Source organism: Heterodontus francisci, chromosome 18 (genome assembly GCF_036365525.1).
Source record: "Heterodontus francisci isolate sHetFra1 chromosome 18, sHetFra1.hap1, whole genome shotgun sequence".
Classification (NCBI taxonomy): Eukaryota; Metazoa; Chordata; class Chondrichthyes; order Heterodontiformes; family Heterodontidae; genus Heterodontus; species Heterodontus francisci.
The window spans coordinates 69,416,931-69,429,567 of record NC_090388.1 but is presented as its reverse complement, the minus strand read 5'-3'; the positions used below and the strand labels follow the sequence as shown (position 1 = coordinate 69,429,567).

Here is a 12,637-nt window from a genome sequence, read left to right as displayed (position 1 = left end):
AGCCACTGATGTTCCTCAGCAGCCAATCAGAGTGGGCCATAAATGAGCTTTACATGTTGTCTGAATACCAAAGTTCATTTACATCTGAGGTTGCACAGCAAATGCCATGTGATAATCTCAGTACAAATGCCCTTGGCTCCACCGAGTAGAAAGCCTGCTAATGGAGTACGGTTGAGTCAGCAGGTAACAAAATGCCCTATACCCGAAATCAAGTTATGGCATGAAGCACATGAAGCTACTGCGAGTTAGAGTCATACAGTCATAGAGAGATACAGCATTGAAACAGGCCCTTCGGCCCACCAGGTCTGTGCCGACCAACAACCACCCATTTATACTAATCCTACATTAATCCCATATTCTCTACCACATCCCCACCATTCTCCTACCACCTACCTACACTGGGGGAAATTTACAATGGCCAATTTACCTATCAACCTGCAAGTCTTTGGCTGTGGGAGGAAACCGGAGCACCCGGCGGAAACCCACACGGTCACAAGGAGAACTTGTAAACTCCACACAGGCAGTACCCAGAACCGAACCCGGGTTGCTGGAGCTGTGAGGCTGCGGCGTTAACCACTGCGCCACCCAATCTTCCTGTTTGGTAAGCCACTAGTTATGCACTTGTACCAAGTTTCAGCTGTGTGCATTGGACAATCCTGTTTCCTCTGAACCTCGGAAGACTGCTTTAATAACATAAGCACTTACAAGGTGCAGGCATGGCTGGACATGTTCAGTATTGCTGCAGGTTAAGAAAGAAGGTAGGCATGATGGGAATTAAAATGGCTAAGGCAATGTCATTCAATATACTTGTACATGCAAGCCGAATGTAACTAAGGCAGAACTGCATTAAAATTCCAGAAGAGCTTTTGTGTTGTGCACATAATTTAAGGTGCATTACAGTCACGTTTCTCTGGGAAGTAATTGAATTAAATGTAGATTTTCATTATGAATAAGTCATTTACTGTTGCAGCCCAAAAGTTTTTAATCTTTGGGGTCCTACACTAGTACTATTGAAACAAAAACTTACGCTTTACTTCGACTTCAGCTTGTGATCTGGCTGCAAAATAAAACCATTAAACTGTTAGCATATAAATCTCTCACTATATGACTAATTTACTGAATATAAGCATATATTCTGCAAACCCAGATTTTGAAATTAGACTAATTATATTTGATTTTAAATACATTTTAAATGCATCCTTATAGAAGCTTCCATTATTGTGACATGGAAAGTAAGCATATGAAACTCTCTCCCATTATGACAACAGAGCCTTTGACCTTATTGTAGGGAGAATGTTGGATTCCCTGAAATGTACAGCACATCTGATGCAGTTAAAGCTAGACACACTGGTTTCTGGTGAAAGAAAAGTGTATTTGTTCTTTGTTATTTGGGACAATCATGACATTACATAGTGGTAACTGCATTTACCTGTCATTGTGACAGGCTCTACTGGTGGATTACTTTAATAGTTCACAAATTCTGACCGAAAAGTATCAACATTAGGGGATACAAGCACAAGCTGATGTATTGATTAATTTGCTCTGCTGAAGTCACTTGCTTGAATTACATTATGTTTTTTCTGCAGCTTTATGTCAGAGCGAGTGGCTTGCTCACAGCTCTGCAGTTGGCGAAATGAGCTGTAGGTTGTTTCTACTCTTAAAAAGAAAGGCAATGATAAAAGGATTACAACCACAATGAGTAAAAAGAAAGCTGACAGTATCGATAACGGCTACTTGAATGCCAGTATCTAGATACATATCCAGTTTGTTTCACCTCCCAACAACTTATATAGAATCTTTTCTGGAATAGTACAGCACAAGAGGTTGTTATTCAGCCCATCGAGTCTGCGCTGGCTCTTCTGAAAAGAATTCCAGTTAGTTCCACTCCCCTGCTCTTTCCCCATATGACTGCAATATTTTCTCCTTCGAGAATTTATCCAATTCCTTATTGAATTTGTTTCCATCAGCCTATCATTCTGCGCATTCCAAATGCTAATTCCTTGTTGCTTAGAGGTTTTTCCTTATATCACCTCTGGTTCTTTTGCCAATCACCTTAAATCTGTGCTCCCTGATTATCACCCTTTCAGCCACTGGAAACAGAGTAAATGTTTCTAAACCATTCATGATTTTGAGCACCTCCATCAAATCTCCTCTGATCTAAGAAACACAACCCCATCTTCTCCAGTCTATCTACATAACTGTAATCTCTCATCTGTGGAACGATTCTAGTAAATCTCTCTTGTACCCTTCTTCAAAGCCTTCACATCCATCCAAAAATGTGTTGCTCAGAACTGAACACAATTCTCCAGAGGGGGTTGAACTAGTGTTTATAGAGGTTTGGAATTACTTCCAGGCTTTTGTACTCTATGTCTCTATTTATAAAGCCCATCTGCTTTTACTGCGTTGTGAACCTACTCTGCCTTCTTCAAAGATTTGTTTCCAGTCACCCCAAGATCTCTCTTCTCGCACACCTTTTAAAATTGTACCATTTAGCTTTAATTGTCTTTCCTCATTCTTCCTACTAAAATCTATCACCTCACACTTTTCTGCACTGAATTTCATCTGTCATGTGTCTGCCCATTCCACTAGCCTGTCTGTCCTCAAGTCTATTACTACCTTCCTCAGTGTTTTCCTCCACTTCCAAGTTGCGTGATCTACGATTTCACAATTGTGCTCCTGTGCCCCCAAGTTCAAGTCATTAATCATAGATAAAAAAAGCTATCCAGCCTAATTCCACTTTCCAGCTCTTTCTCCATATCCCCATAGGTTATGGGACTTCAAGTGCATTACAAGTATTTTTAAAGGAAATTAGGGTTTCTGCCTCTACCAAACTTTCAGGCAATGAGTTTCAGACCCCTACCACCCTCTGGATGAAAAACATTCTCAACTCCCTTCTAACACTTCTACCATTTACTTGAAAAAAATCTATGCTCCCTGGTTTTTGACCCCTCTGCTAAGAGAAATAGATCCTTCCTATCCACTCAATCCATTCTCCTGATATTTTTTATATATCTCAATTAAATTGCCTCTCACCCTCCTGTGTTCCAAAGACAACAACCCCAGCTATCCACATTTTCATACAGTTAAAATTTTCCAGACTTGGCAATATGTTCGTAAATAACCTCTGTACTCTCTCTAGTGCGATCACATCCTTCCTGTAATGCAGTGATCAGAACTGTACGCAATACTCTTAACTAGTATTTTATACCGTTTCAGAACTTCCTTGCTGTTACATTCTATGCCTCAGATAATAAAAGAACCCAAGAACATAATAAATAGAAGTAGACCGTACACCCCCTCGAGCCTACTCCAACATTCAATACAATCAGGGCTGATCTTCTGCCTCAATTCCACTTTCCTTCCTGCTCCCCGTATCCTTTGATTCCTTGTGAGCTCTAAAATCCATCTATCCCAGACTTGAATACATTCATTGATGGGGCATCCACAACCTTTGGGGTAGGGAGCACCAAAGATTCACAGCATGCCGAGTGAAGAAATTTCACATCTCAGACCTAAATATTCTGAGACTGCGCCCCCATGTTCTAGATTCCTTAGCCAGGGGAAACAATCTTTCAGTGTCCAACCGGTCAAACCCTCTCAGAATTTTTTTGATTCAACAAGATCACCTCTCATTCTTCTAAACTCCATAGAGTATAGGCCCAATTTAGTCAGCCTATTACAGGACAATTCCTCTCATTCCAAGATCCAATCCAGTGAAACTTTGTTGTACAACCTCAAAGGAAAGTATATCCTTCCTTACATTTGAAGAAAAAAACTGCATATGGTACTCCAGGTGGGGTCTCACCAAAGGTGAGCTGGCAAGATGGATACAGAACTGGCTCTCTCATATAAGACAGAGGTAGCAGTGGAAGGGTGCTTTTCTGAATGGAGGGATGTGACTAGTGGTGTTCCGCAGGGATCAGTTGGGACCTTTGCTCTTTGTAGTATATATAAATGATTTGGGGGAAAATGCAGCTGGTCTGATTAGTAAGTTTGCGGATCACACAAAGGTTGGTGGAGTTGCGGATAGTGGTGAGGATTGCCAGAGGATACAGCAGCATATAGATCGGTTGGAGACTTGGGCGGAGAAATGGCAGATGGAGTTTAATCCGGACAAATATGAGGCAATGCATTTTGGAAGGTCTAATACAGGTGGGAAGTATACAGTAAATGGCAGAACCCTGAGGAGTATTGACAGGCAGAGAGATCTGGGTGTACAGGTTCACAGGTCACTGAAAGTGGCAACGCAGGTAGATTAGGTAGTCAAGAAGGCATACGGCATGCTTGCCTTCATCGGTCGGGGCATCGAGTATAAAAATAGGCAAGTCATGCTGCAGCTGTACAGAACTTTAGCCAGGCCACACTTAGAAAATTGCGTGCAATTCTGGTCGTCACACTACCAGAAGGACGTGGAGGCTTTGGAGAAGGTATAGAAGAGGTTTATCAGGATGTTGCCTGGTATTAGCTATGAGGAGAGGTTGAATAAACTCGGTTTGTTTTCACTGGAACGACGGAGGTGGAGGGGCGACATGATAGAGGTTTACAAGTTATGAACGGCATGGACAGAGTGGATAGTCAGAAGCTTTTTCTCAGGGTGGAAGAGTCAGTTACTAAGGCACATAGGTTTAAGGTGAGAGGGGCAAAGTTTAGAGGGGATGTGCGAGGCAAGTTCTTTACACAGAGGGTGGTGAGTGCCTGGAACTTGTTGCCGGTGGAGGTGGTGGAAGCAGGTACCATAGTGACGTTTAAGAGGCATCTTGACAAATACATGAATAGGATGGGAATAGAGGGATACGGTCCCCGGAAGTGCAGCAGGTTTTAGTTTAGGCAGGCAGTGCAGGCTTGGAGGGCCGAATGGCCTGTTCCTGTGCTGTACTGTTCTTTGTACAGCCCGTTTTCAATCCAAGGCTGCCTATGGTGCAGATTAGCACAGTTGCCTGAAGCTGCACATCTTTCTCTCAGACACAGTCTGCAAAATCCAGAAAATTAAAGACACAGACTGCAAAAATAGCAAGAAAACCTGCCTTCTGCTAGCGTCCTGTCCTTTAAGAAAAAGGTGACATCAGCCAAATCAAACTACCTCCATTTACCTTCGAGAGTACAGAGATATGTAGACCTTACCAATGCTAACAAAGCTTGCCAATTCTAATAAACCTTACTACTATTAGTAAACCTTAGGAATACTGATAAACCCTAATAATACTTAATACGGCTTACGTATTAAGTTGTCCGAATTTGAGCGAATAAACTCCCTGCTGGTCGGTCTCTCTCTCTCTATTATAAATTATAAAAGCTGCTTTAGTTTTTAGTTTATATACTACTAAATCGATCAAATCTTATTTTATATTTGATTGATTGAGATTAAGTTAAATTAAAAGCTCATCAGTATATTCACCCTGGCAGCTTTCTGTTTCCCTGCTCGCTCCACATCACTCTGATGTCACTTTTCAATTTTTCCCCGGCTCTGCTCCCATTGTATTCCCTCTCTCTGGTCTTGGACGCTGTCCTTTTGGCGCGCTTTTTAAAGCTCTGCTCCCGCTGTGTTCTCTCTCTGTTCCCGGACTGATGCCAGGAAGAGGGATGAAGTCAGCGGCTAGAGTTTGAAGCGGGGACCAAAAATGATGGCTTCAGTCTTCCCAATATTTAATTGGAGAAAACTTCTGCTCATCCAGTACTACGTGTTGGATAAGCAGTCTGATAATTTAGCAACCAGGAGCTGAGAGGTTAGGTAGAGCTGGGTGTTGTCAGCATACATGGGAAAACTAACGCTATGCTTTCAGATATGGTTACCGAAGGGCAGCATGTTGATAAGAAATCTTCTTCTTTAGCCTCCTTGTCTCGGGAGACAATGGGTAAGCGCCTGGAGGTGGTCAGTGGTTTGTGCAGCAGCGCCTGGAGTGGCTATAAAGGCCAATACTAGAGTGACAGACTCTTCCACAGGTGCTACAGATAAAATTGGTTGTCGGGGCTGTTACACAGTTGGCTCTCCCCTTGCGCTTCTGTCTTTTTTCCTGCCAACTACTAAGTGTCTTCAATTCAAAGAAATAGGAGGGGGCAAAGGATAAATCTTGGGGGACACCAGAAGGTAACTGTGTGATAACAGGAAGAGAAACCACTGGAAGTGATTCTCTGGCTATGATTAGATAGATAAGAATGGAATCAGGTGCAGTTTCACCTAGCTGGACAACAGTGAAGAAATGTTAGAGAAGTATGGTGTGGTCAACCATGACAAAGGCTGCAGACAGTTTCAGAAGGACGAGGAAGGAAAGTTTACTTTTGTCGCGGTAACATAGCATATCATTTGTGACTTTGTTAAGAGCAAAGAGTATGATGAACTGAGTTCTGATGAAAGGTCACAGACCTGAAACGTTAACTCCGTTTCACTCTCCACAGATGCTGCCAGACCTGCTGTGTATTCCCAGCACTTCGTTTTTATTTCAGATGCCCATCATCCACAGTATTTTGCTTTTATTTGCCCTCGTACTGAATCCTGGGCGACACTACAGTCTGCCTCCCTCCAGATCAAAAAAACAGCCAATCACAACTGTTTTCTATTCCGAGACCAATTTTGTATCCACGCTGCTACTATCCCTTTTGTCCCATAGGCTTCGATTTTGTCAACAAGCCTGTTAACATAGTAAAATGTCGTAAGACACTTCATAGCAGTGCTATAAAACAAAACTTAACACCCCGCTACATATGTACAGATTTGGTCGAAGAGAAAGGTTTTAAGGAGAGGTTTAAAGAAAAGGGATGGAGGGGTTCGGGGGGAATTCCATGGCTTAGGGCCTAGGCAGCTGAAGGGACAACAGTCAATGTTGGAGAGATTACAATCACAGTTGCTCAAAGAACACAAGATTGTAAGAAATAGAAGCAGGAATAGGCTATACCCTCAAGCCTACACCACTATTTAATATCATGGCTGAACTCTTAACTCCACTTTCCCCATCCTATCCCCAATCCCTTGACATCTTTAGTGCTTAAAAATCAATTGATCTGTCTTGAATATATTCATCCGCTGAGCATCCACAGGCCTGTAAAGGTAGAGAATTCCAAAGATGCACAACCCGCAACACCCACCCCCCCACCACCCAAGTAGGAATTTCTAATGTCAGTCCTAACCCAATTAGTCCTCTTGTCCGTTTCGGCCATCGACCAATCCTTAATTCATGCTAATATGTTACCTCTAATCCCATAAGCTATAATCTTGAGTAACAACCTTCTGTATGGCACCATATTGAATGCCTTCTGAAAATCCAAATATACTATATCAATTACACCCTCAAACTCTAATAGATTTGTCAAACACAATTTTCCTTTCATAAAACAGTGCTAACTCTGCCTAATGATAGTGATTTTCCAAATGCCCTGTTACCCCATCCTTAAAAGCAGATTTTAGATTTATCCTCTACTGATGGCAGGCTATAGTTACATGTTTTCTCTCTTCCTCCCTTCTTGAACAGCCAGGCTAAATGCGCTACCTTCCAAATCATTGGGACTGTTCTAGAAACTGGACAATGCTGGAAAATCAAAACCAATGCATCCACCATCTCTCTGCAGTCACGTCTTAAAACCATAAAGGTATAGCCAGCCAGGTCCCAGGGATTTGCCAAATGTTCGTCACATTACTGTCTCCAGTACGTTTTCTCGAGGAATAATAATTTACTTTAAGTTCCTCAATTTCGTTAGATCAAGATCAAGCAGCTTGTCAACATTCACTGCCCAGAAATATGAAGATTGGCTACTTGGGCAAAGCACTGGAGGGCACTTGGCAAACTGAACAGAAAGGGAATTCTCTACCACAAAATGTTGTTGAAACCAAATGCATAAATTCTTTAAAGGAAGAATTATACAGTTGCTTGCAAAGGAAAAAAATGTAAAGTTATGTGGAGTAAGCATGAGTGAGATTAGACTGTGGTTCATGGAGAAATACAATGGCCTACTGGTAGCTACCTAAGGGGCTATTATTCGTATACAGTCTTAAACTGTGGCCAAAACAGAGTCTGAACCGGCTCTTGCCTCATTTTTACATAATTGCGCAAACACAACCAGACAGGGTCCCTGGGGAGGACTCCATTTTTCCTTTAAATCAGTATTATACATTAGTTGCATTCAAAGTTGAAAAGTGTGCTGATTACTGTGCTGATTCATTTGAACAAAGTTTCTGTTCAGGGTCCACTAATAACGCCTTCAAATATCACTGTCCTTCTCTCCTGGTATAGTCCTCCAGACAAAATTAAAAGCCACACACAACTGTTAACAACATTTGACTTGTTCAGCCACCCACAGCGTGCAAGTACGAAAGCAGAGTACGATTTCAGAATTTGATGATACAAAACTTGGATGTGTGGCAGACAATGATGATAACAACCGACTGCAATAGGACACAGGGTAGACGAGCAGAATGGGCAGACAAGTGGCAAATTGTATTTAATACAGAGAAGTGTGAGGTGATGCATTTTGGCAGAAGGGATTGGGAGAGGAAATATAGTCGAAATGACACAGTTCTAAAGAGTGTGCAGGGACAAAGGTACCTGGGGGTTCATATGCATAGATCTTTGAAGGTGGCAGGACATATTGAGGATACTTGGAAAAGCTTATGGATCTTGGGCTTCATAAATAGAGACATTGAGTACAAAAGTAGGGAAGTTATGTTGAACATTTATAAACCTCTGATTAAGCCACAACTAGAGTATTGCATCCAGATCTGATCACCACACTTTAGGAAGGAATGTGAGGGTCCTTGAGAAGGTGAAGAGGAGATTTACCAGAATGGTTCCAGGGATGAGGGATTTTAACGACAAGTTTAGGTTGGAGAAGTTGGGGTTGCTCTCCTTGGAGCAAAGGAGATTGAGGGGAGATTTGATAGAGGTGTACCAGATTATGACATGTTTAGATAAGGTTGACAAAGAAAAGCTGTTCCCATTAGCTATTGGTAAAAGAACTAGGGGACACAGATTTAAAGGTTTTGGGCAAGAAATGCAGGGGGGAATGTGAGGAAGAACTTTTTTTTTTAAACATAAGAGGCAATGATCTGGAATCCACCATCTACGAGGGTGGTGGAGACAATGAATGGATTTAAAAGGAAATTGGACAGGCATTGGAGGGAAATAAACCTTCAGGGCGATGGGGATAGAGCAGTGGATTGAGTGAGACTGATTGGATTGCTCTACAAGAGCTGGCATGAATGTGATGGGACCAATGGCCTCCACTGTGCGAAATGACTGACTCTTATGCCCAGGGTACCTGGTTTACATTATTTATAGGCTTCTAACTATTCAAATTAGGAAACACTATATTCTGGGCAATCATTCAATCCACAGAACAAGGCGGAAGGGAGAAGAGAAAAGGAGAGATTAAACATCAGAGGGAAGAGTCTCTGCCTGGTCCCTAGTGTCTGGAAGCAATTGTCTACACAGGGTTCAGCAATGTACTGGACTCAGATAATTCACTAAACCCTTAGCTTATAGAGGTACCAGGCCACAGACAAAGCTGGTGGCAGAGGTGGGGGGAGGGAGATTGCAGGGGTAAAGTTGCCTAACCACCTAGCTGAAAAGAAAACAAAAAGCAATCAGCCACTTGACCAGTTTGCATTCCTTAATAACCTATCAGCAAAATCTGTAACTATGTCTCATAACGGACTTACTATACAAGCCCTCTACTCTTTTATTAGTGAAACCAATTTATTTCTTATTTCACATTGTGTTCCATGTCAAAACTTTGCATCCCATTTTATACTGAAAACCTAAGACTTTAAGACACCAGGGAGATGTATTAAAATACTTACCAAATATTGATCCCAAATTTGCATCTATTTTGATTTCAAATATTTGAAATGTGAAATAACACACCAGCAAAAACACGACACCAGCCACTGCAAACTTTATTGAACCTGAAATACCAACAGAAAGGAAAGCACATCAATTTGAGTCTCAGTTTCAAGATCCATTGGCAATATACAACCTAGTTCACTAAATTGCAAAGTCTGAAATAAACCTGTGTAACATAATTGAAAATATGGTCTTTATGATTATATTCATGATGTTGCTACACCTAGGATGCTGTTGAAATCTTTTCAAGTCCCTCCCCTCAGAAATCTACAAATAATACTGTGACAGATCCAGAGCTGTTATGTGCAGGGCATGACGCTCACAAGCACAGCGAATGACTGCTGGAATTAAATGAAGTACAATCTAAAGTGAGCAGAGCTCAGAGAACACTGGGAAATCGGAACATTAAGTGCAATTGGACAAAAATTTCTCAGCTCTTTTGAAAGCAGACTAATTTTCAGATTCAATTACATTTTCTTATATTGGAATTAAAATCAGCATCCCTCCAGATTGTGGGTTTTGCAACACATGAAAACTGGCATTTTTATAAATTGCTGCCCACCTTTTTGCTAACAGATGAACAAATACTTTACTGAAACACTTAATATTTTCAATCATATTGACTGTTATCAGATACCGGAACCAACACTGCCAGATCTGAAGCTCCACTTTCCATTCCATGATGCTAACAAATCTCAGCATCCACCCCCCAATTCCATCAAGTTCCAGAAGACCTAATATTTCTAAATCCCACAACTCACACTCTAAACTACACATATCGTCTTCCAAATTACATGCTGCTTACAATATTGTCTGGACTACAAGATACTGTCATGCCGAGTAAAGACATGTCCTTCTTTGGTCTTCTTATCTCGAGAGACAACGGATAAGTGCCTGGAGGTGGTCAGTAGTTTGTGAAGCAGCGCCTGGAGTGGCTACAAAGGCCAATTCTAGAGCGACAGGCTCTTCCATAGGTGCTGCAGAGAAATTTGTTTGTCGGGGCTGTTACACAGTTGGCTCTCCCCTTGCGCCTGTCTTTTTTCCTGCCAACTACTAAGTCTCTTCAACTCGCCACACTTTAGCCCCGTCTTTATGGCTGCCCGCCAGCTCTGGCGAATGCTGGCAACTGACTCCCACGACTTGTGATCAATGTCACAGGATTTCATGTCGCGTTTGCAGACGTCTTTAAAGCGGAGACATGGACGGCCGGTGGGTCTGATACCGGTGGGGAGCTCGCCGTACAATGTGTCTTTGAGGATCCTGCCATCTTCCATGCGGCTCACATGGTCAAGCCATCTCAAGTGCCACTGACTCAGTAGCGTGTATAAGCTGGGGATGTTGGCCGCCTCGAGGACTTCTGTGTTGGAGATACGGTCCTGCCACCTGATGCCAAGTATTCTCCGGAGGCAGCGAAGATGGAATGAATTGAGATGTCGCTCTTGGCTGACATACATTGTCCAGGCCTCGTTGCCATAGAGCAAGGTACTGAGGACACAGGCCTGATACACTTGGACTTTTGTGTTCCGTGTCAGTGCGCCATTTTCCCACACTCTCTTGGCCAGTCTAGACATAGCAGTGGAAGCCTTTCCCATGCGCTTGTTGATTTCTGCATCGAGAGACAGGTTACTGGTGATAGTTGAGCCTAGGTAGGTGAATTCTTGAACCACTTCCAGAGCGTGGTCGCCAATATTGATGGATGGAGCATTTCTGACGTCCTGCCCCATGATGTTCGTTTTCTTGAGGCTGATGGTTAGGCCAAATTCATTGCAGGCAGCCGCAAACCTGTCGATGAGACTCTGCAGGCACTCTTCAGTGTGAGATGTTAAAGCAGCATCGTCAGCAAAGAGGAGTTCCCTGATGAGGACTTTCCGTACTTTGGACTTCGCTCTTATATGCGCAAGGTTGAACAACCTGCCCCCTGATCTTGTGTGGAGGAAAATTCCTTCTTCAGAGGACTTGAACGCATGTGAAAGCAGCAGGGAGAAGAAAATCCCAAAAAGTGTGGGTGCGAGAACACAGCCCTGTCTCATGCCACTCAGGATAGGAAAGGGCTCTGATGAGGAGCCACCATGTTGAATTGTGCCTTTCATATTGTCCTGGAATGAGGTGATGATACTTAGTAGCTTTGGTGGGCATCCAATCTTTTCTAGTAGTCTGAAGAGACGACATCTTTTGACAAGGTCGAAGGCTTTGGTGAGATCAATGAAAGCAATGTAGAGGGGCATCTGTTGTTCACGGCATTTCTCCTGTATCTGACGAAGGGAGAACAGCATGTCAACGGTTGATCTCTCTGCACGAAAGCCACACTGTGCCTCAGGGTAGACGCGCTCGGCCAGCTTCTGCAGCCTGTTTAGAGCGACTCGAGCAAAGACTTTCCCCACTATGCTGAGCAGGGAGATTCCACGGTAGTTGCAGTCACCTTTGTTTTTATAGAGGGTGATGATATTGGCATCGCGCATGTCCTGGGGTACTGCTCCCTCGTCCCAGCACAGGCATAGCAGTTCATATAGTGCTGAGGGTATAGCAGGCTTGGCACTTGATTATTTCAGGGGTAATGCTGTCCCTTCCCAGGGGCTTTTACGCTGTTTAGGGAATCAATGGCATCACTGAGATCCGATTTGGTTGGTTGTATGTCCAGCTCAACCATGACTGGTAGAGGCTGGGCTGCATTGAGCGCAGTCTCAGTGACAACATTCTCCCTGGAGTACAGTTCTAGGTAGTGCTCAACCCAGCGGTCCATTTGTTCGCGTTGGTCAGTGATTATGTCCCCTGATTTAGATTTGAGGGGGGCGATCTTCTTGATGGTT

The 12,637-nt window shown here is 43.0% G+C and overlaps 1 protein-coding gene across 3 annotated transcripts in view; it reads right to left on the bottom strand.

Annotated features, from left to right (window-relative positions):
* LOC137379706 (protein FAM3C-like) overlaps positions 1-12,637 on the bottom strand; it is a 78,703-nt gene that overhangs the window by 19,697 nt on the left and 46,369 nt on the right. For all 3 annotated transcript variants that reach the window (XM_068050942.1, XM_068050944.1, XM_068050943.1), the window contains exons 3-4: positions 9,788-9,892; positions 1,028-1,057 (exon numbers count right to left, since the gene is read on the bottom strand). In XM_068050942.1, coding sequence (XP_067907043.1) covers positions 1,028-1,057; positions 9,788-9,892 — 135 coding nt within the window. The remainder of the gene's footprint in view (positions 1-1,027; positions 1,058-9,787; positions 9,893-12,637) is intronic.